Source organism: Pituophis catenifer, unplaced genomic scaffold, assembly GCF_029215685.1.
Source record: "Pituophis catenifer annectens isolate HBS135680 unplaced genomic scaffold, rPitCat1.0.hap2 SCAF_2, whole genome shotgun sequence".
Taxonomy (NCBI): Eukaryota; Metazoa; Chordata; class Lepidosauria; order Squamata; family Colubridae; genus Pituophis; species Pituophis catenifer.
In genome coordinates, this window is record NW_027256882.1 from 49,773,256 (window position 1) to 49,797,335 (window position 24,080).

The 24,080-nt window shown below is 40.0% G+C and overlaps 1 protein-coding gene across 8 annotated transcripts in view; it reads right to left on the reverse strand.

The window, feature by feature from the left end:
- Nucleotides 1-12,750, reverse strand: part of CADPS (calcium dependent secretion activator) — a 444,424-nt gene extending 431,674 nt beyond the window's left edge. For 5 of the 8 annotated variants that reach the window (XM_070933534.1, XM_070933537.1, XM_070933530.1 and 2 more), the window contains exon 1: nt 12,377-12,750. In XM_070933534.1, the coding sequence (XP_070789635.1) occupies nt 12,377-12,750 (374 nt within the window). The remainder of the gene's footprint in view (nt 1-12,376) is intronic. The other 3 variants (XM_070933536.1, XM_070933529.1, XM_070933531.1) reach the window with 1 other exon arrangement.
- Between the last annotated feature and the right edge of the window lie 11,330 nt (nt 12,751-24,080).

Genomic DNA, 24,080 nt, shown 5'->3' on the forward strand with positions numbered 1-24,080 from the left:
CCTTTGAGAGCTGTATGCAATGAAATCTCATTTTAATGTATGCTGATTAGTTTAATGTATATTAGTGTATATTAATGTACACTAATATATTATATATATATGTGTATATAGAATAATATTATATATATATGTGTGTGTGTGTGTATAGTGCAGTATACAGTATATATTTATGTATAGATAGATAGAATTCTTTATTGGCCAAGTGTGATTGGCAAGGAATTTGTCTTTGGTGCATATGCTCTCAGTGTACATAAAAAGAAAAGATACATTTGTTAAGAATTGTAAGGTACAACACTTAATGATAGTCATAGGGTACAAATCAAATCATACTAGGAAACAATCAATATAAATTGTGAGGATACAGCATCAAGTTACAGTCATAAGTGGAAGGAGATGGGTGGTGGGAACCATGAGAAGATTAATACCGTGTTTACCCGAAAATAAGACCCTGCCTTATATTTTTTTGAACCCTGAAATAAGCGCTTGGCCTTATTGCCATGCGCTCAAAAGCCCGATTGGACTTATTATCAGGGGATGTCTTATTTTGGGGAAAACATGGTAGTATGTAGACTTAGTAACTAGTTTGACAGTGTTGAGGGAATTATTTATTTAGCAGAGTGATGGCGTTCGGGAGAAAACTGTTCTTCTGTCTAGTTGTTCTGGTGTACAGTGCTCTATAGTGTCGCTTTGAGGGTAGGAGTTGAAACAATTTATGTCCAAGATGGGAAGGGGTCTGTAAATAATATAGTATGTGAATATATGTGTTATGTATGTGTTTGGGTAAATATACTTTCTCTCAAGAGCAGGCAACAAAACCTCATTTTTAATATAGGCATCAAAAAAATGACAATAAAAGTTATCTTATCTTTACCCAATAGATAGATGCCTAGAATATTATTCACAGCTATCCCATAAATGATCTTGTGCTCTTCTCTCTCTCTTCTCTCTCTCTCTTTCTCTCTCTCTCAAGACCCTGTTATTCCGCCAGGCCGGGCTATCAACATAATTATTTTAAATTGGGTGTTTTAAATTTCTGGGGTTTTAAATTGAGCTGAATTATTTAATAATTTTAAATTATTTTAATTGATGTTTGTCTTGTGCTTTTAATAGGCTGTACACCGCCCTGAGTCCTTTGGGAGAAGGGCGGTATAGAAATAAAATTATTCTTATTCTTATTCTTCTCTCTCCCTCCCTCCCTCCCTCCCTCTCCCCCCTCTCTCTGTAACAACTGGCAATCCAGATTGAACACCTGGCAGGTGGCTTGCTGAAGCTTCCTAATCCTGACAGTATTTTCTTAAGATGGCTTAAAATCAAGATGGCATTAATACAGGATAGGAGAAGCTTAAGAATGCAATGCAGATATGCAATATGTGGACTAGAGCTATAAATAATCTTCTACAAGAGAGAAGTCTGTTCTGTGGATAAAAGAATAGCCTCAAGAAGTGTTTACAGTGCAATTGTTTTATTGATTATATCTCTAAGACGATAATTCATGATAAATGATTAACTGCTAACCCACAACACAGTCATATTAAAACAATTCACCAGAAACTTGGGCTGAAAGGTAATTTATCTGCATTCCCCATTTTTCTTAGTTGTTTTCTCAAGATGGAGAAGAGTAAATATTTAAAGTACAGTTAAATTAAACCAGGTAAGGCTGCTATAAAAGGAACGGCTGGAATATTTTCACCTTGTCTATCTCCAACATGGCATTTCATGCTTAGCACACTTTCATTCAACATTTATTTATTTATTTATTTATTTATTTATTTATTTATTTATTTATTTATTTATTTATTTATTTATTAAATTTATATCTCGCCCTTCTCCCCGAAGGGACTCATGAGAGAACTGGATGAAATTGGTTCTGGTTTAAAATGATACATCACTAATTTTGTCTAGATTTTTATTTTATTTTAAAAAAATATGAAATGTTGCATATGTATTTAAATCCCAGCAAGAAAACTAACAAAAGTAATCCAGACATTGGATTACTAAATATCATTTGTGAATTCTTTTTGCCAACTTCTCTAGACACCCTATTACTCACAACTGATTACAATGAAAATCTGCTTCTTGCCATGTGAAACCTACTCTCTTTTATATTGTGTTGGCATAACATGATTTTCTGATGCCACGGCTTAAATCTTCCCTAAAGCAATCTAACTTCTTGCCTACAAATTCTGATTAATCATCCACTTTGACTGAATGGTTCCGGCCCAGTGGTGAAATCCAAATTTTTTTACTACTGGTTCTGTGGGCGTGGCTTAGTGGACGGGGTGTGGCTTGGTGGGCATGACAGGGGAAGGATACTGCAAAATCTCCATTCCCACCCCACTCCTGGGCTAGCCAGAGGTGGTATTTACCGGTTCTCCGAACTACTCAAAATTTCCGTTACCGGTTCTCCAGGACCTGTCAGAACCTGCTAGATTTCATCCCTGTTCCGACCACATCTGGTGGGGAAGGAAGAGGTAACTCAACTTTTATGTTTCAAAAAACAGGGAAAAAACTTTACACTCTGAATAATAATGTCAACTCAGATTTCCTTAGCTTTACCAAACGACACTGAGAGCATTCTAAAACCTGTTAAGACACTGTTTCATACCAAACTGAGAGAGATGACACCCCCCAATATATGAACTGTTCCCCTCCTTTCCAATTTCATTGAAGAGCGCTGCTGATAGCGGTCCCTCAAACTGTGGCATTGCTCAATTGCTCGTCCCAAAATATGTTTATAATTGCAGGCCTTGTCAATACATGACGATTAGTGCATATTTAATATATATTTAAACTGTTCCCTTCAGTCTTTAACTAGAAATAAATGAACAGCTGATCCATTATTAAAGACGTTCAGTATACATCGTTGTTATTTCCAGTCAAGGAACCAGAATCTATTTTGAATGCTCTGAATTACTAGAATAAGAGTGCAGGTAGTGCTCGATTTACAACAGTTCATTTATTTATTTATTTATTTTATTTATTTTTATTTGATTTATATGCCCCCCTTCTCCGGAGACTCAGGGCGGCTTACAATGCGTTAAGCAATAGCCTTCATACTTTTGTATATTTATACAAAGTCAGCTTATTGCCCCCACAACTGGGTCCTCAATTTACCTACCTTAGAAAGGATGGAAGGCTGAGTCAACCTTGAGTCTGGGGAGATTCGAACTAGCTGTAATTGCAGGCAGCTGTGTTAATAACAGGCTGCTTTAGACCACTGTACTACCAAGGCTCCTTTAGTCACTCATTTAGTGACCATTCAAAGTTACAACACCCCTGAAAAAGGTGACTTATGGCCGTTTTTCACACTTACAACCTTTGTAGCATCCTCATGATCATGTGATCAAAATTCAGAAGCTTAGCAATTGGTTCATACGTATGACCAGGTTCCATTTTCAGCCATGATGACCTCCTGCAGAGGTTGGGGAGGCTGCGCATGGCCCACCCAGGCTCCGTTTTTGGCCATGACGGCCTCCTGCAGCCCTCTGCCAGCAAAAACAGACCTCGGGGAACTGCGCGAGCTGGCCACGCTCCCATGGCCATGCCTCCCTGGCCCCCCAGGTCAAACATAACCCTGATGCGGCCCTCAATTAAATCAAGTTTGACACCCCTGTTCTAGATAATAAGGTGAGGTTTTAAATATGAAGAAATAATCCCTCCTAAGAAAAGTTGCCTGTCTTTATATGTCATAATCAAGAGCCCCCAGCAGCCACTATGAATATGAAATCAAACAGGGGTGGATCATTAGACCATCAATCCACTCTCCAGCAAAAAAAACAACAAAAAAAAAACCAGAAAGAGGTTAGTTCATTCACTGTCCACATCCTAGACGAGCCTCTGCAATTCTGATCACACAATTCTGTGAATAGGCAGGGGAAGCCTTCAGAGCAAAACATTTTAAGGGAACCAAGCCATAAATTATAGAAATGCTCTCTCTCTCACACACACATGCTCCCTCCCTCCTTCCCTCCATCTCTCTCTCTCCCCCTTCCCTCCCTCTTTCTCTTTCTGTTGGGACTGGTTGCAAATGGGAGACTGGGAGAGAGCGGGGGGGGGGGGGTGAGGGAGAGAGAGACAAAGCCGCATCCAAGATATCTCGAAGCTGTTTTATCTTGGAGGAAATTCATCCCCCAATATTGCAATGAAGCAGATCATCACTAGCAGCTGAATGAGCCATTTGAGAAGGAGGTTGCACTTCGGTGTCTCCCAATTAATTAAATAGTTCAGTTAACTCCATGCTTTCAATGTCCGATTCTGGATTTTTTTTAAAAAAAAATCTACAGTATTAACTATGAAGAGTCCTGGCCAGTTTGCAAACAGTCCTTAAATTTACAGCTTTTATTAACCCAGAGAAGAAACTAGATTCCAGGAACCAAACTATTACCAGTTGTCATTATAATTTGCTTTGGTACATTACTGTATTTCTTCCTATCCTCTTGGATTTTTTTTTTCCTTATAGCCTATTTATATTTTTATTTAAGTAAATCCCTTTTGAAATGCATTAGTGATGAGTGTAGAGTTTAAGTGCTTTGATGATTATGACAATTAGGGCATCTATGAAAATCTTTAGCGATAGGTTATTTCAACAGCCTACAATCCCCTTGCTGGCTGCTATGTTTTCTCTTTGAAAGCTCAAGACAATTGTGCACATTAGTAAAGTTCCCGCATCTATAACCAATCTTGCCCATGACATATTTTAGAGTGGATTATCCTCCTTCTAGTCAGAAAACATTCTCAGCAGATCAGAAATATGCATACTTCAAAAGCAAGTCCATTAAAGAAATAGCTTTCCCCTATTTTTAAAGGATAAATTATGAATATTACAAAAGCTGATGTAAGTGGTAATCTCTAACATTTCCACAATCCTTTAATATTTGCTGTCAGCATTTATTCAAAGTGCATGTAATTACATTATTGCACTGCCAGTATTTTACGTTTTGTTCACATAACATCTTGTAGTTGGAGAGCAAGGGATTTTATATGAGCACAAAGTAGAATGTGGTTTTAGAAAGAAGGCCCATTGGTACATAAGAATGTTTTTGTAGAACCAAATTAGCGTCCATCTAGTTCATCTTTCACATTTCAGGAATGATTTAATCTGAGGTTTCCAAGAGCTCATAAAATATAGGACTCCCAGAAAGCATAAAAGTTGCTTATTTCATTTACCTACATTGCGTCTTATTTGCCCACTCACTCCATATGGAAGGATTCTTTGGAGAATATGTGTCACTTTCCTGGAATATGTCTATCATCTGCAACATGACTATTAGCCTCTATTCACTCCTAATACAACTTTTTGTTGAAAGATAGGGACTCTACATCATGTAGATCCGGGTGTCAAACTCACGTTGACATGGTGGTGTCATGTGATGTATCGTGACTCCTTTGCTAAACAAGGTGTGGGCGTGGCCAGGGCGTGATGTATCCGGCCTGTGGACTGCGAGTTTAACAGTCCTGATGTAGACCAATGAATAGGGAAAGTGGTGGGATTCAAATAATTTAACAATTGATTTGCCCAGGGTCAGGTTGGCTGTCGTGAGAGGTGTGGCCCAACCTGACCCTGGGCGAACCGATTGTTAAATTACACCCCCGCTATCAAAGTGGATCCTGGGTGCTGCATTGCAATGGAGAAATGGGCAATGGAGCGGCTGGCACGAGGGAAGGAGGAGGAGCAGGGAGAAGAAAGAGGGAAAGCGACCTTCTGCTTTCCTCGCACCGGCTGCTCCGTTGCCTGTTTCTCCATTGCAGCCACCGCCCAGCATCCATTTTGATAGTGGGGGTGGTGGTAATTTAACAACCGGTTTGCCTGAACTGGTGCAAACCAGCTGAATCCCACCACTGGATAGGGAACATGGGAAAGGTACTCCAAAAACACTTGGAAGGTCAGGGGTTACTTATGGGTATTCTATAAATGTCTTATGTATCTTTCAATAGTGGAGAAAGGAAGGTTGTCATATGACAGAGCCAGTTTGATCTAATGGTTAAGGCACTAGGCTAGTCCTCAACTTACAACAGTTTGCTTAGTGACCATTCAAAGGTACAATGACACTGAAAAATGTAACTTATGTCCATTTTCCACAGTTACGACCTTTGCAGTATCCCCATGATCCTGTGATCAAAATTCAGATGCTCAGCAACTGGTTCACATTTATGACCATTGCTGTGTCCCAAGGTCATGGGATCACCTTTTGCGACCTTCTCACAAGCAAAGTCGTTGGGGAAGCCAGATTCACTTAGCAACTGGGTTATTAACTTATCCTCTGCAGTGATTCACTTAACAACTGTGGCAAGAAAGGTCATAAAATGGGACAAACCTCACTTAACAAATGTCTCACTTAACTACAGAAATGTTGGGTTCAATTTCAGTGATAAGTTGAGGACTCTCTGTAAGCGGGAGACTCTGGGTTCAAGTCCCATTTTAGGCATGAAAGCCAGCTGGGGGACTTTGGACCAGTCACTCTCTCTCAGTCCAACCCATATTCACAGGGTTGTGGTTGTGGGAAAAATAGGAGGAGGAAAGTGTGTTGAAAAATATTTGCTGCCTTGAATTATTTGTAAAATTAATAAAGGGCAAGAAATACAATAAATAAATAAATACATTCTGAACACATGCTTAGCTGATGAGGTAAATCATTGAAGAAATCAATATTGCAGAAGAAAATTGACAATTCATTATGACAGGGTGGTGTTTTTTTTTAGCAGACCATGAGAAGAAAGTTTTATTATCCATGAAAATTCATTCTACTCTTACAAATTTCAAATCTGAGAAAATTCCATTTTTCGCTGAAAAAACTAGCAAGAATCTCAGTCGGGGTAGTGATGGTGACAATCCATAATGGCATTCCATGGGATTCAGAGGACTCAAAGGTACTTTTTAAGAAGCAACTGGACTTTCTGGGTTTTTTTTTTTCCTCTGATGACGTTTCGCTTCTCATCCAAGAGCTTCTCCAGCTCTGATCTAGAGGAAACTCCTGCCAGAGTTAAGCTTAGCAGTTTCATCTTAACTGGACATCTGTAGAAAAACCCCTGGTTAAATGATATACTGTATGAAAGTTGTTTTCCCACTTAGTTGTTATGCTTCTCAAACAAACTCTGTAGTGTTTCACTATGGGGAATTCAGAGTATCTTTATTCAGTTTTCTTTCTTTCTTTTTTTTTTTGACTGAAAACTACTTGAGTTAATTCATAAGGAACGATGATTCATAACATAAAACAAGTGCTTCATTTATGACCATTTCAATCCATCTCATCATTCCTTTCACTTGCCCATAATCCTCTGGAGGTGCAATTCATGAGTATGACTTAAAGGATGTTGCACGTCTTAGAGCAGGGCTGTCAAACTCCTGGCCTGCGGACCGGATGCGTCATGTGCTGGCCACACCCACACTCAATTTAGTGAAGGGCGGGGAGTCCTGATACATCACATGATGCCGCTGTGACAACGCTGTGTCTTGGAGCATCATGCGGGGTTGGGTTTTTGTTTGTTCATTTGTTTTTTGAAAGCAGGGGTCTGCTTAGGGTTAACCTCCCCAAGAATTTAAACCCTTCTTTTGGTCCCACCATCTGTTGAGTCACATTTGGCAGCAACACAAAATAGGACCTTCTTGATGGCTGCTCTCTAATTTTGGAATTTCCTTCCCTTCTCTTTGTTGTTCTTTTGCCCGGAAGAAGAAATTGTTTTATTCCAACAAGCTGTTTGGTTTTAAGATGTCTTTAAACCAAAAAAAAAAAAAAAAAAAAACCAAGCAGCTTTTAAACAGGTGTAAATGTCTTTTTTAAATTTATTTTCTTCAATTATTAAGATGTTGTATTTTATCAGTACTGTATGGCTGCGAGCAATGCAGAGTGCTATTTATTGGGAGAGTTAGGACATGAATTTAGTAAGTACCTGATAAATTAAGAAACCTGCAACTGATGCAAAGGGCCATAATCCTTGTCTGCCTGAAGGAGACAAGCTGTTAAATTGTACTATTCGGTGGCATGTCCCTAATCAATAAGCACAACAGTGTAACTGCTGCTTAGCAATTGTGTGCTCATGTGTCAAAAGCTGCCTTTCTTGGAAGAGACTGTTTAATTTGGGTGGGGAAGAGAAGAAAGCTATGTGTAGGAGAAAAAAAAACCCGAATAAAGCAAAGCCAAGACTCTGTCTCAGAATACTAAAATCTCTGTCAACAGTTCCAAGTGGATCTGGAACAAATGAGTCATTTTACTGTAGCAAATATATTTCTAAAATCAATCTGTTTGAAACAGCACATGAGCTCTCATCACAATCCCTATTAAAATATCGTTTTTTTAAAAAAAACATTCAGCTTGTCCAAACTTCGATTGATTGGTATAAAAGAAATGTAACACTGGGTACACCATAGGAAAACCACAAGGTGAATTCATTTCACTTTTTAATTTGTCGGTAAAAAAGATCGCCTGTCTTAAAAACAAAAATGAACAGATTAGCATCTCTTTTAGAATTATGCACTGTTTTTTGGATTTAAAAGTAGCCTTGTAAATGCATGAACATAGTAGCTGCCTGCAACTTATTAAAGCAACTGCATCTTTTCTCCACATTTGGCTAGCAGCTTCTGATCCCAGGGGAAAATGTGGCTATTTTAAAGGGGTACTGATATAGTAGATGCTCTATTTTTGCTCTTGTACTCCAAAGGAGATATGGAATCAAATTCAAAGTGCAACACTTATGCATGACTTTATAAATAAGTCATGCACATATGCATCCTGCATGCAATATCCTAAAGTTAACCTCTCATTTTTTCTAGTTAAAAGAATCTCAATATTTGACCTGAAGGGAAAAATATCTGAAAAACTCTGAAGAACTACTATTAGCTAGATTAGACAGCACTTTGAGATATCAATTGAATTATTGTTGTTTTGATTCAGTACAAGGATACATATAGTATATTCATGTTGTTCAACATTGCTTTTTCCCCCTGGTCAAGTTTTCTGAGCTCTTTGCTTCCGACAATGCTAGTTCTCATTTCACCATAACCTGATTGACTTTTGTTGAACATGACTGTTGTTCAGTTACACAACGTACATGGTAGATATAACATTTTCCCCTCCTCCTTCTTACAGCAGCCCGACACAACGAGTAACATTCGACTTTACAGATTGCAAGTCAAGGCCAATCAATGATTGTGGCTTATCAGACCTTTGGATCAAAGTCTTCTAAATATGGAGGCCAAATTTTCTGATCCGTCTTGTTCATCACCGCATTATTTTTTTTGCAAAACCTCATGAATGTTCCACCTTTCATTTTTCCCTACCCAACACAAAGAACATACGAATGGAGAAAATATAACTTTGCCATAACGTATTATTGTACAATGCAGGAGTTCCAAGACAAGGATATAAAATTTAATTGGTATTATTATCAGAGTATGACACACAGCTAAGAAACATATGTAATAATCTGGCTTTCTGTCCACATCAAAATCTTCAAACTGCGTTGACCTGATATGCTTTCCCACTTCCTCATGCTTGAATGAACTAATAATAGCTTTGTGGCGTGACAGAGCTGAATGAATGTCATCCTCATCAATATGTCCTAGAGTCATTTTGGTATAGAAAGGTCATTGGCAGAAATAAAACTAATCTACATTCCTCAGAATTAGACTTTCAAAGAGTAATTGAATCTAGATGTGATCTTTTTGTATTTGGTAGAACAATAATTACAAAAAACCCCAAGTGCACCAGAGATTCATTTGACTGGAAAATAGGAATATGGGAAGAGGCAGCCATAACTAAGTTTCCTAGATTTCTTTGGCAAAAACATTCACCCAAATTTATCTGTGACAGATAAATTTTTGTCACGTTTATATCCTGTTTTTCCTCAGGATGCTCAAAGTGGTGCTCTTGTAAATTGTCATTTTTTTAATCTTATCACCGTGTGAGTTAGATTGAATTAATGTCTGATGAGTAAGTTCCATAGTTGACTAAAGAACTTCCTGATTCTCCTGGACCCAATTCATTTCCTCAAACATTCCCTTAAAACTGACAAGTGTCTTTTCATTGGTTGCCAAATTAAATCAATCAATCTGTCTATCTATCTATCTATCTATCTATCTATCTATCTATCTATCTATCTTATAGAGTCACTCATTTCACAAAACAAGTGACTCTGCCTGTGTCAGAGTCCACCTGAGTGCCTCTTTCTTTAATTCTGAATTCGTTTTCTCCATTTTAAGACATGGGTTTGCTAGTAGTTTCCTTTCAGTGCATCCCATCAGTCATGTTAAGCATTATGATTGGAGAAGAGCATTTCTGTATATCCTAACAGGAAGCTGTTATTCATTCAAAAAAAAAAAAAATACACATGAGTACAAACATACTTTGCAGGCTGAGTGGGATTACTCAGCTTTCTGCCCTGCAAACACTTATGCTGCTACCAGAACATAAATCCAATGTTTTCATGTCTGTGGCTGTTTACAAGGCAAAGATTGGAACAGAAGACAGAAGAATTTGCTATTTTTCTTAAAAAACAATGTTCTTTCATTTATTTTGATAGAACATTCTATCAATACTCGTCCCAGGATCTTAATGTAAACAGTTCATACCTTGGTCTAATTAGATAGTGGAAAACTCTTCTCTGAACGATGGCTCTGCAATATATCAGTGGAAAGTTTCCCTTATATCCCAGACTATCCCTATAAAAGTCATAATCTTATATGTACTTCCTCCCTACAAAAATCCCATTTCACTCAGTGAGACTTACTGGCCACAAATACTAACTATTTGATGCTAACTGGAATGTTTCTTTGAGTTCGACAGTAAGACATCCTAGGATAAAAATATGCCACAAATTCATTGGCTGACCTTGGGGAACATCACTTATTGTTTTTTTTTTCCTTATCGAAGTCTGATTTCAAATGTAATAACCTCCAGCATTTGTTTCTGCTTTGTTTCTAGGACATACCAAACAAAAAAACTAACAGGAAATCACTTTATTTTCAATATACCAACTGTTCAGTAGAAAATACCCGTCCTACGGAATATAGAATTAAATACAGATATTTTAAACACGTTTCCCCCAGAAAGAATGGATAGCAATGAAGCATCAAATATATGAACCTTTACATTCCCCTTTTGGATCATTCTAGTTTTTACAGCTTCTTCAGTGTTATTTAAATTTAGTGTAATTGTACTGTATGTTTACTACTAGGAGCCATCAAGATCACAAGACTTAACTCTGCAGGCATTGCTGTCTCTGGTCATAGAATTTTGCAGGACCCATCTGTGCAGGCTGCTTTCAAAGGGAGGGGGACAAGAAGAAGTGAAGTGAACTAATGTGAAACATGTTCCACTATTGTTAGAGATCAAACACTGCAGCAAGAAGTGTTATGGCTAGAATATCTTCAGCAAGGACACAGAAACATCCCAGAAATAATTGGTTCCCTCTGTGCATGAGCACAGCAGGTGAGTGTTGTCGGCATAACCTTCCAGGACAGCAATGGACTGGCCATTTCTCCCAGGAAAATCCTGAGAAAAACGGGGAACTCTTTGGGAATGGCAGAGGACAAAGGACAAAGCTCAAAGCTCAAGACATATATCTCCCTCTAATTCACTGCTTTTCTTCTCCTTTGGCATACGGAGATTGGAGCAAAATGCCAGCTCCCTCTTAGCATTAGCTGCAGTTATGTAAGGCCACAAGGGGAAAAGCAGCCAAGAAAGGCAATAGGTCATCTGACCTCTCGCTGACATGAATGCTGCCGATGCAGTAACGCTTAGACTTTTTGGTCCTGCTGAGGATTTGTTTTACACTCCCACCCCAACTCTCGGGGTGGGGGGGTTCCTGCTTACTCTCCGCCTCTCCCAGAAAGTACTATGACTCCCATGGACGCGAGGCCTTCTGTCCCCCTGATGTCCTTCCAGCTTCCTCGGCTCCTGCTGCATTCTCCTGCTGCAGACGCCACCCAGCCTCTGTTCAGGTTCCATCTCCATGGACAGGCCAATGGACAGAGATGCCAGTCTCCCTCCCTCCCTCCCTCCCTCCCTCCCTCCCTCTCTCTCTCACACACACCAAATACAAATTGCTTTTCCCTTGAGCTTTGGGGACTGCTAACAACCTTCCTCTAGAGGATCTTGTAAAGAAAGTTGATCTCACAGCTCTACATAAACTCTCTGGTTGCCAAGCCCCTTCCAGCACTGCCCCTCAACCTGCAGGAAAACTTGCAAAGGAAAGGGCCCTGGACAGTCTGTTTGGAGAAACTTTCAGCAGTCTCCACTCCTCATCCTGAGTCTGGATTCATCCTGACTCTGGATTCTGACTTCTTCATATCCAGATGCCTTGGATCTTCCCCAGATATTTCTCTGGGCAGGTCTGGTTGCCTCGCCAACCTGCCTACCTCTATTGTTCCCCTTAGCAAGACTTTACCTTTTGTTGCCTCCGTGCCATATCGGTGGGCTGCTTGGCATTGAAGGGGTAGGCGATGCACCTCATGACGAAGACGTAAAGCTGCAGCTTCTTCTTCCTCTCTTCTTCCTCCTTCTGCAGCCTTTCCAGCTCTTCCTTCTCCTTCTCGCTCACCACCGAGGGGCTCGGGCTGGAAGGCCGGACGCTGCTCCCGCTCCGGCTGGTGGGCTGCAGCCCGCCGCTACTCCCGCCACCGCCGCCCCCAGAGCTCTCGCTGGTCCGGCTGGGAGAGAGCCGAGCCCCCGAGGCTGCTGGGGCCAGCACTTCCTTGCTGCTCTCCTCTTCCACGATCTCATCGGATTCTTCTTCACTGGACGACGGGTCCAGCATGTTGGCCGCAGACTAGTGCCCGCACTCGGCGGGTGTGAACGAGACGACAAGGGGCAGCGGCACAAAAGCCCGGACTGATTGCTCTGGCGCCCTTCCTTCAATGCCTCTCCGGCTCCTCCTGCCTGCTTTCGCAATCGCAGCTAAAGGAGCGAGAGGATCACCAGCCGATCGGGTGGTGGGGGTGGAGGAAAGGAGCCTTCAACGAAGAGCGGCGGAGGCAGCGGACGGCGGAGAACGCACCGCCGCCGTCTTCCCCAAGCTTACGTGGGTTTATGGCTTTAACTCTTGCCTCCCCAGGCGGGCTCTGCTGCTAGGGAGAGAAGGAGAGAGAGATCAAAGGCTGCTACCCGCCAGGTTACTCTTCATCCAGGGAGGCCGGTTCGGTCCCTCCAGCTGTCTCTTTTTTCCTCCCTTTCTCACTCTCTCTCTCTCTCTCTCTCCCTCTCTTTCTGTGGGGATACCGGGAGAGATCTGCCGCGCTTTATCCTTCCCTCTGGCTCCTTTCCTCCTTACAGCAATTCCTTGCAAGGGGAATAAAGCCGCAGCGCTGAGGAGCTCTCCAAGGTGCTGAAAAGCGAGTCACCAACTGCAGCGGCACCGAGAGCGCTCGGTCGGTGCAGCAGCAGCAGCAGCAACAAGCAGAACGGCCCACCCCTGACTGCGCAAGCTCAGTGCTGCCGCTGCCTCCTCCTCCTCCTCCTCCTCTCCTCCTCCTCCTCCTTTTCTTCCCTCTTCTCCGCGCGCGCGGGCGCCGCACATGACTGTTTGCGAAAATGAAGCCCCCACCCTCAAGAGGTATTTGCCCTTACCTCACCTGCTACCGCCCGCCCCGCCCCACCTCAGCGTGGCGTGGCGCGAGTTTTTTTTTTTTTTTCCCTTGCCTTGACTCTTCCCCTTCTGGCTTAACATGGAGTGACTTAGCAAAGAAATCGGAGGAGAAGGCGGATAAAGGATGGGTATCTCAATCGGGCGGCTTTTGGGGAGAGGAGCGGGGAAGCAGCGCTTGAAATCCTGCAAAAAAAAAAAAAAAAAAAAAGCGGGGAAGGTAAGGGCTCGCCTCTCTCTTTCCCTCGGAACGCCAGGTCCCCCGCTTAATGTAGTTATTAGATTTAAAAAAAAAAAAAATCCTGCCTTTATTCCTTTATAAGTAACTCAAGGCAGCGAATATACACAATACTCCTTCCTTCTCTTCTTTTTTCCCCACAACAACCCTGTGAGATGGGTTCAGCTGAGAGAGGGGGCGGGAAGGAAGGAAAGAAAAAGAAAGAAAGAATGAAAGAGAAAGAAAGAGAAAGAAAGGAAGGAAAGAAGGAAAGAAAGAAAGAAAGAAAGGAAAGAATGAAAGAATAAGAAAAAAAAGAAAGAAAAAAGAAAAATGGAAGGAAAGGAAGGAAAGAAAGAAAGAAAGAAAGAAATGAATGAAAGAAAAAGAAAGAAAGAATAAAAGAAAAAGAAAAGAAAAAATAAAAGAAAAAGAAAGAAAGAAAGAAAAGAAAAGAAAAGAAAAAAGAAAAGAAAAGAAAGGCTGAAAATACCTTCTGACTTTCATGCCTAACAGTCTTCTGCTCTCTAGCCTGTTGCCTTTAATCACTAAATCAAACTGGCCCCTTAAGCTGAATAGTGAAAAATTATGATGAATGGGATGAATGAAAACGGAAATTTAGCAAAACGGAAATTTAGGAGGGGACAAATACTAAGGGGGCAGAGAAGGGGGGGGTCAGGATTACTGACCTACAGCCCACCAAACAGCTTGTTGAAACAATTGATTTCAAAGAGTTGATCAAAGAGAGAGAAACTCTCTGGAGAGCAGCTTGCACATCTTTGTAAATGCCCTCTGATTCTAGCTCTGTTGGTTGAGACCAAAGACTCTCTAGTTTCTGCAGGGGCCAGACTGGGAAGAATTTCATAGCCTCCCACTGGCCATCAGAGACATGAAGCCCCCAAGAGGGATGTCTTTGCCACTGTGATAATTAGCAGCCTCCTTCACCCTGCAGCTGCCTAATCGCCTGTAAGAATAAACTCTTACACTTAACTTTTCTCTAGGGCCTAGGCCAAAAAGTCCCCCAACCAGCCAGGGGCAGATTTAAACAGAGACTGTGAGTTCTAAATGATAGGCTTATGAGAACATTTATTATTTATTTATTTGAACATTTATGTATTGATTTATTTAAATCAATACATTACATACATACATACAATACATACAGGGCTTCTTTCAGAGCCCTGGTGGCGCAGCAGACTAAAGCACTGTTATTAACATCAGCTGCCTGCAATTACTGCAAGTTCAAATCTCACCAGGCTCAAGGTTGACTCAGCCTTCCATCCTTTCGAAGTAGGTAAAATGAGGACCCGGATTGTGGGGGCAATAAACTGACTTTGTATAAATATACAAAAGTATGAAGGCTATTGCTTAACGCATTGTAAGCCGCCCTGAGTCTCTGGAGAAGGGCGGCATATAAATCAAATAAAAATAAATAAAATAAATAAATTTGTATCCCAGTTTTATTATTTTTACAAATAACTCAAGGTGGCAAACATAGCAATAGCACTTAGACTTATATATGGCTTCGCAGTGCTTCGCAGCCCTCTCTAAGCGGTTTACAGAGTCAGCATATTGTCCCCAACAATCTGGGTCCTCATTTTACCCACCTTGGAAGGATGGAAGGCTGAGTCAACCTTGAGCCAGGGAGACTCGAACTGCTAAATTGCAGGCAGCCGGCAGGCAGCAAAAGTAGCCTGCAGTATTGCATTTTAACCACTGTGCCACTGCGGCTTCAAAAAACATAGCCAAAACACCTTCTGTCTCCTATTTTTCCCACAGCAGCAACCCTATGTGATAGGTGGGCTGAGAGAGAGAGTGACTGGCCAAAAGTCCCCAGCTGGCCTTCATGGCTGAGATGGGGCTAGAACTCACGATCTCCTGGTTGCTAGCCTGGTGCCATAACCATTAGACCAACTGGCTCTCATGCACTATCATGCACTGTCTTCTCTCACATACAACCAAGGAGATGTTTTGCGATTTCTAAACACCATGCTTCGAGAGCCATTTCAGATGATACCTGAGAGAAATAACAGTAGACATATATCACTTTATAGTGCTTTTACAGCCTTCTAATAGCAGTAGACATATATCGCTTTATAGTGATTTTACAGCCCTCTGTAAGCGGTTTACAGAGTCAGCATATTGCTCTCAACAATCTGGGTCCTCATTTTACCCACCTCAGAAGGATGGAAGGTTGAGTCAACCTTCAGCTGGTCAGAATTGAGCTCCTGGCAGTGAGCCGTGAGTTAGCCCTGCAATACTGCATTCTAACCACTGAACCACCACGGCTTCAAAATAAAATAAAAACGCTCTAAGTAGAAAAATGATAATTACTTTGCCATAATTACATAATAATGAAATGAAATGGAAGTGACTACCATGACCTGATGTAGTGCTCCCTGATATAAAGAGCTTGAAAAGGCAATCAGTGGATGAAGCAAAAGTTGTTAGGGTAGATATGGTAGAGGTAATTGTTAGGTGATGTCAATTGCCAATGCACTAGAAACAAGCGCCATAGGAAATGCCTAAGTCTTAATATTGTAGTTTTATGAGATTTTTGAATTGTAGTTTTATTTCCTTTGGAATCCAAGTCACAGAAATGGAATCGTACACTGCTCGGAGGTGACTGGAGCAGCCTATAAACCCTGTAAAATTAATTAATTAGTTATTAATTAATTAATAAATTTTATTAAATTACTAATAAAAAATTAATAAATTAATCAGGAGCCTTGGTAGTACAGTGGTCTAAGGCACCCTGTTATTAAGCTGGTTATTAAGACCAGCTGCCTGCAATTACTGCAGGTTCGAATCTCGCCAAGGCTCAAGGTTGACTCAGCCTTCCATCCTTTCTAAGGTAGGTAAATTGAGGATTCAGTTGTGGGGGCAATAAGTTAACTTTGTATAAAATATACAAAAGGATGAAGGCTATTGCTGAGCACATTGTAAGCCGCCCTGAGTCTCCGGAGAAGGGCGGCATATAAATCAAATTTAAAAAAAAAAAAATTAAAAAAAAAATAAATAAATAGTGCTGAGATTGCAACCTGATGCCCACTTAATTGGGATTCAGCTCCACTGCCTACTATTCAAATTATAAACGAATGTCATATCCCATTGTGCTTTAGGCATATCATGGCAGAGGGTTGAAATTGGTGGTTTAATGATCTATCAATTCTACATGCTTCTCTGCCTATGGTGCCCTTTGTGCTTAATATTAAATAAATTACCAAAGTATTTAATTACTAAATACTTAATAGTAAAATCCCACTGATTTAAATAGGATTTATTTCTGAATGCATCGGTGGAGTTACCGCTGTCAAACAGTATTCTGTGCAATGTGATGCTGTACATGTTTAATTGGCTTTGTGTTTTTAATGTAACTCTTAAAGAATTTTTTCAGGATCATGAAGAAACCTAACATGCCCAATCTTGGGCCCCTGAGTGTATGATGGAGCCTTTTTCCCGGTTGTGTTAATGGCTGTTCTTTTTTTTTAATGATTTTTTAAAATTATCGTAAGCTTCCCAGAGTCATGTACAGGTAGTCCTTGACTTAATAATCATTAGCTTAGTCACCATTCAAAGTTACAATGGCCCTGAAAAAAGTGACTTAGGATCGTTTTTCACACTTACGACCATTGCAGCTTCCTCGGGGTCATGTGGTCAAAATTCAGACACTTGCCAACTGGCTCACATTTATGACGGTTGCAGTGTTCCAAGGTCAGGTGATCCCCGTTTGTGACCTTCTGACAAGCAAAGTCAATGGGGACACCAGATGCAATTAATAACTGTGTTACTAATTTAACAACTGCAGTGATTCATTTAACAACCATGGCAAGAAAGGTCATCAAATGGGGACAAACTGTCCCGCTTAGCAACAGAAATGTTGGGGCTCAATTTTAGGTGTAAACTGAGGAGTACCTGTATGAGCTAAAAATGATATAGATGCTTTCATGAATAATAGGAAAGTGCTGTGGTTAGACAAATTCAAAACATTTTGTCTGCATCGTTTTTGAAGTGTGCACAGCAATAGAAAAAGGCTTTACTGATGTCAGCGTGGGCCATTCCTTAAAATCACCTTTTAACAATGCCATAATCCCTTGAATGGAGCTAGCAGAGTGTTTAATGGCCGGATGTCCTTCCTATCCAATGCAGAGTTTTGTTCAGCAGATATATTCTCATTGTGCCCAGAGAGAGAAATATCTGCCTCTATCTAGGATCGAACTCACAGCCTCCTGAATGTGAGGCGAGAGCTCCACCTCTAGACCAACTCACTACTCCCTAAAAGTCATTCCCTAAAATGCTCATAAGGAATGTAAGCTGAAGGGTTTTAATACTGATGTGAATGAATTTGGGCCTGGGATGACAAAGAGACCAGAATTCCATGTCGAACACAGTTTCAGGACTGATTGCCAAAAACATGGCTAGGCAAGGATATCCCTAACTGATACCCATTAAAATTTAAAGGTCTTTCGGATCAGGCGCAACATGTAGGATGAAACAGAAAGGAAGATCAGGGCTGCCTGTGGAGAGTTTTATGAATCCCCTGCAGAAAAAAAGGACTCATAAAAATCACGATTCATTTTGCTGCAGGTGGGAATAGTAGAATTGAAAAGAGTCACATGAAATATTTCCATATTTTGCCAATTTACACATCATTTGGTAGGTAGAAGTGCTTTGGACAGTAAGTTGGATTCTTATCTTCCTTCCTATATGTTCCTTAAAGTAATGTTATCATCAGCTTTGCACATGTGAAATTTAAAGTTGTTGTCTAGAGTGTTATTAATATAACCATCCAGCTGTGAATCGCATTAATTTTTCATTTAAGAAACTTTAAGCATCGCCCAGTTACCTCTCTGTGGTAGCAACTATTTGAACAGCTAATATTTTAAAATGAATACTAGGCTGGGTTTTTTTTTAAATAGCAAAATATATTTGCTGTTTCTCAATAGATATGAAATGTTTTCACAACAATCAATAAAATACCGGTTATGCTGCTATTATAAATTGGGCTTCCACTTTTATAGTTTCACAGGGAATGCTGGCTTGGAAATACTGTATGAGAACTGAAACCCAATGTTGAAGGTAGTTTCCCAAGTGATACTGACACAAGTATTTTTTTTATATACAAATCTTTCTGCATCTTTATAAATCAGAATAAAGCTGCTTTTCTCTATGTTTTGCAGCTTAACAGCTGTTGATTCATAAAGCTCTTTATAAAAAAAAAAGTTACCCAAATAAAATGCCACTTTATAACTTGCAAAGCAGGGTGGATTTGATTTAAATCAAGCAGATTTAAATCACGATTTAAATCATGATTTAAAACACTAGTAAAAAGGCTTGATTTAAATCGACTCGATTTAAATCATAATTTTTAAAGAGGAGCTGTCATCTCTGTCCCGCAGTGTCTCCTCCTCTGACCTGCTGTTGATTCACCGACAATCCCAATATTGCAGAATATACAGCCTCATGCTACATAACCAGGGTGGATAAAAATCAATGATTTTTTTTTTAAATCAAAAAAATCAGATTTTTTTTTATTTAAATCGGATATTTTTGATTTAAATTGGATTTTTTTGATTTTTATCGAATTTATTTTAATAAAAAACTTTTGGGGTAAAAATCTATCGTAAGATAGTTTTCTATTTAAGATACATAAATAATTTAGTTTATTCAGCATGAAATGGAGCTTAGTTATGTAACATGAGGCTGTATATTCTGCAACACTGGGACTATCGGTGAGTCAACAGTGGGTCAAAGGAGTAGCAGAGATGACAGTTGCTCTTTAACAATTATGATTTAAATCGAGCTGATTTAAATCAAGCCTTTTTACTAGTGATTTAAATCATGATTTAAATTGTGATTTAAATCAACTCGATTTAAATCAAATCCACCCTGTACATAACTAAGCTCCATTTCATGCTGAATAAACTAAATTACTAATGTATCTTAAATAGAAAACTATCTTTAGATAAATTTTTACTCCAAAAGCATTTTAGTAAAATAAATTTGATAAAAATTTTAAAAATCTGATTTAAATTTTAAAAAATCCAATTTTTAATTTAAAAGAAAAATCATCAATTTTTTTCCACCCTGTTGCAAAGTAGTTTGTTTTATTGCTTAATGGCCCCTGTGGCCTTAATTGCAAATTTTGCTGACAATATGGTTTCTATCCTAAATTTCAAACTTTGCTTGTCAATAGTTCCAAGCTCAATTTTGTATTTGCAGTGTAAATGACTATACTGCTATTGACTTCATGTTGTTCAGTAGTAGTTCTGATGCATCTGCTGGGCAACCACTCCAGTGCTCAGTAGACAGCAAGAAACAGTATTTCCAACTACTCAGTCAAGCATGCTGCAGATTCGTAGGTGTGTTGTTCTTTGATGTGATGTAGCACTTAACACTGAACAGCATATCAGGCCTACCTGCTATCTCATTTTATTCTTTACTTTTCTTATTTTCAGCAAGATTACTTCTTTGCTGGTCTTCTCTAGACCTTTCTGCTAGACTGGTCAGATGGGTGTTTGCCTTCAACCTATGTCAGGCTGTAGTACAGATTATTTTCTTAACCTTAATATAAACTTGTGGAAGCTGCTGCTGTTGTTGTTGTTCGTTGCGAAGTTGTGTCCGATCCATCGTGACCCTATGGACAACTATCTTGCAGGCCTTCCTGTCCTCTACCATCTCCCGGAGACCATTTAAGCTCACGCCTATTACTTCAGTGACTCCATCCAGCCACCTCATTCTCTGTCGTCCCCTTCTTCTTTTGCCCTCAATCTTTCCCAGCAATCTTCTTCAGTGAGTCCTTCCTTCTCATTAGGTGGCCAAAGTATTTGAGATTCATCTTCAGGATCTGGCCTGTTAAAGAGCATGTGGAACAGTGGTGGGATTCAAAAATTATTACTACTGGTTCTGTGGGTGTAGCTTGGTGGGCATGGCATGGCTTGGTAGGTGTGGCTTGGGTGTGGCTTGGTGGACGTGGCATGAGAAGGATACTGTAAAATCTCCATTCCCACCCCGCTCCAGGGGAAGGATACTGTAAAATCTCCATTCTTACACCACTCCAGGGGAAGGATACTGTAAAATCTCCATTCCGTCCCCACTCCAGGGGAAGGTTACTACAAAATCCCCATTTCCTCCTGATCAGCTGGGACTCGGGAGGCAGAGAATAGATGGGGGTGTCAGAGGTGGTATTTACCGGTTTTATTTAATAGTCAGAGGTGGTATTTACCGGTTCTCTGAACTACTCAAAATTTCTGCTGCCAGTTCTTCAGAACTGGTCAGAACCTGCTGAAACCCACCTCTGATGTGGAAGCTAGGGATAGGGAAAATAGAATCTCCCATTGAAATTTATTCCAGTTTTGGTCACTTTCGTATATTCAAGGAAAACCCCACTTTCAGTTTCTTCTCTTACTTTGCCGCAGCATGTTCTTACATTGGAATTCTTTTGAATAATTATATCAAAATGGCTGCATTTTGGAAAAGCAAACGCAATTCCTGTTAACTTTATATAGGTAGCCCTCAATTTACGACCACAACAGAGCCTAAATTTTCTATTGCTAAACGAGACAGTTAAGTGAGTTTCTCCCCATTTTGCGATGTTTCTTGCCACCGTTGTTAAGTGAATCACTGCAGTTATTAAGTTAGTAACACAGTTGTTAAGTGAATCTGGCTTCCCCATTGACTCCGCTTGTCAGAAGGTTGCAAGAGGTGATCACATGACCCCAGGACACTGCAACTGTCATAAATATGAATCAATTGCCAAGCAACTGAATTTTGATGAGGTGACCATGGGGATCCTGTAACGGTTGTAAGTTTGAAAAATAGTCATAAGTCATTTTTTTTCAGTGCCGTTGTAACTTTGAACGGTCACTAACCAAATAGTTGTAAGTTGAGGACTACCTGTACCGTCTCTGCTACGGTCCATTCCATATGAAGTTGGAAGAGGGAAATCTATGACCTCGGGTTGAACAGATACTCAGCAGCTTGGCCAGTAATGAGGGATATTAGAAAATATAAATCAACAGAATCTAGAGGATAACATGGTCACTACCTAAAACAAGACACCTGAAAGATACTGCTATATTTTGCCTTTTTTTCACCTTCATTTCTGTAGGTGACTTTAACAAGATTTTCCCCAACTGAATCTTGAGACTGGATTTCAATATCACAATAATTAATTCCCTTTGTTATAAGGAAGTCTCTTCAGGAAAAGGTTGGTTCTTTTTTTCTGATGAAGATGGAAAATTATATGGGAATTTCAGGTTGCTAAAATAGCTTCCTGGTCCAGTGTCCTTTGCAGCATTCTTATTTTAGCCAGATAATAAATCAATTGTCTTTCCAAAATTTATATTGTCATAGCCTTGGGGAACAATTGCAAAATGTTAATAAAACAGGCTGTCTTGAATACTGGGGATAATACCCACACGTTTGATGGTTGCATAAGCTATTAAAAACAACCTTGGAAATATTTAATTGTTTTGTCATTGAACATCTTGCATTAATGAAGCCCTCTGAATGGGAATCCTTGACCCGCTGTGATGATTGCTTTGATCTCTTCAGGACTCTGCAGTGTTTGTCAAAGTCAGGCTGAGGAAAAGTCCTTGAAAATGCTTTTATGCCGCTAGGAGTTCACATCTAATGTGATTTTTAAAAGCCATTGGAGGCCATTTGTGGTGCTATCACCTCCCTACATTGTCTACATTAAAGTCTTCATGAAAGGTAGCGGTACGAATAACCAGCATTGGCTGTCATATAACCAATTATCTTTGGTCAGGAGTGAGAAGAGGATTGATTGAACTCTATTTATAAATATCCTGGTAATTTCCAGAAAATAAACAAGTATTTCTGAAATTTTAACAATAACTAGACGTCCCATGGATCATCCTTCTTTCCATTTCTAATATAGGCTGACGTGATTTCCCTTCACAATTCTCAGCAGAGCCCTAAAGAAGCCTCCTCCTCCTCCTCCTCCTCCTCCTCCTCCTCCTCCTCCTCCTCCTCCTCCTCCTCCTCCTTCTCCTCCAACCCGCAGAACTGCCTGCCACTTTGCTGGTCAGAAAGGGACCAGGAGGAAACTTGCATCCCTGCTTTCCATTCTGGTGTATCCTCAAGAACCCTCATCCTCCAGTGAGGAAGAGATCTCACCCATTCACTGCTGGCCAACCCTACTTCACCAAGCAGGCAACGCTCCCTCATCCTTCTCTCTCCACTCATCACTGTCAAGATATTTCAAGTGTGGCCTTGGTTCCAAAGCAACCAATCTCTGCTCCCTTATTGGGTCTTGCCACCAGCCGATTGGGCAGAGGGGCAAGAGGGAGGAGGAAAGAGGGAGTCTCCCATCTTTATTTATTTATTTATTTATTTATTTATTTTATTATTTTTTTGTCAACAAGTACAAGGAAACAAGTAACAGTATAGACATAGACATGGACACATGAAAAAAATTGGCACAAATAAAAGGATATAAATAGGCAAAACATAGCCATAAACACATAAAATGAGTACATATAAATGGGAACAGTAGGACAGGGACAGTAGGCACTTATGCACACCCCCTTAGGGACCTCTTAAGAAATGTGAAAGGTCCATGGTAGACAGTTTAAGGTAAAAGGTATGGGGGTTAGAGAGACTAACAACAGGATCAGGTAGAGTGTTCCAGACATTTTCTACTCTACTGCAGAAGTCATATTTCCTACAATCAAGATTAGAGCGAACTACATTGTGTTTGACTCTATTGATAGCCCTTGTGTTATTACGGTTGAAGTTAAAGTACTCATTAACAGTACTCATCTTCCCTTGCATCACCCAACCTTTGGGTTTCTGGGAAGTGTAATCAGAAATGATGATTGCATAACTGCAGTTGACCATAGCCACATGGTAGCGCTGAAATGGCCACAACTTTGTTAAATGTGAATCCCAGTCCCAGTAATGGGTCCCAAATTTGGGACATATACTTTAGCCCATTTGAGATTGTTGCCCTTTAATGCAGGGTGGATAAAAATCAATGATTTTTTTAAAAAAAATCAAAAAAATCAGATTTTTTTGATTTAAATCGGATTTTTTTGATTTTTATTGAATTTATTTTAATAAAAAACTTTTGGGGTAAAAATCTATCGTAAGATAGTTTTCTATTTAAGATACATAAATAATTTAGTTTATTCAGCATGAAATGGAGCTTAGTTATGTAGCATGAGGCTGTATATTCTGCAACACTGGGATTATCGGTGAGTCAACAGTAGGTCAAAGGAGTAGCAGAGATGACAGTTGCTCTTTAAAAATTATGATTTAAATC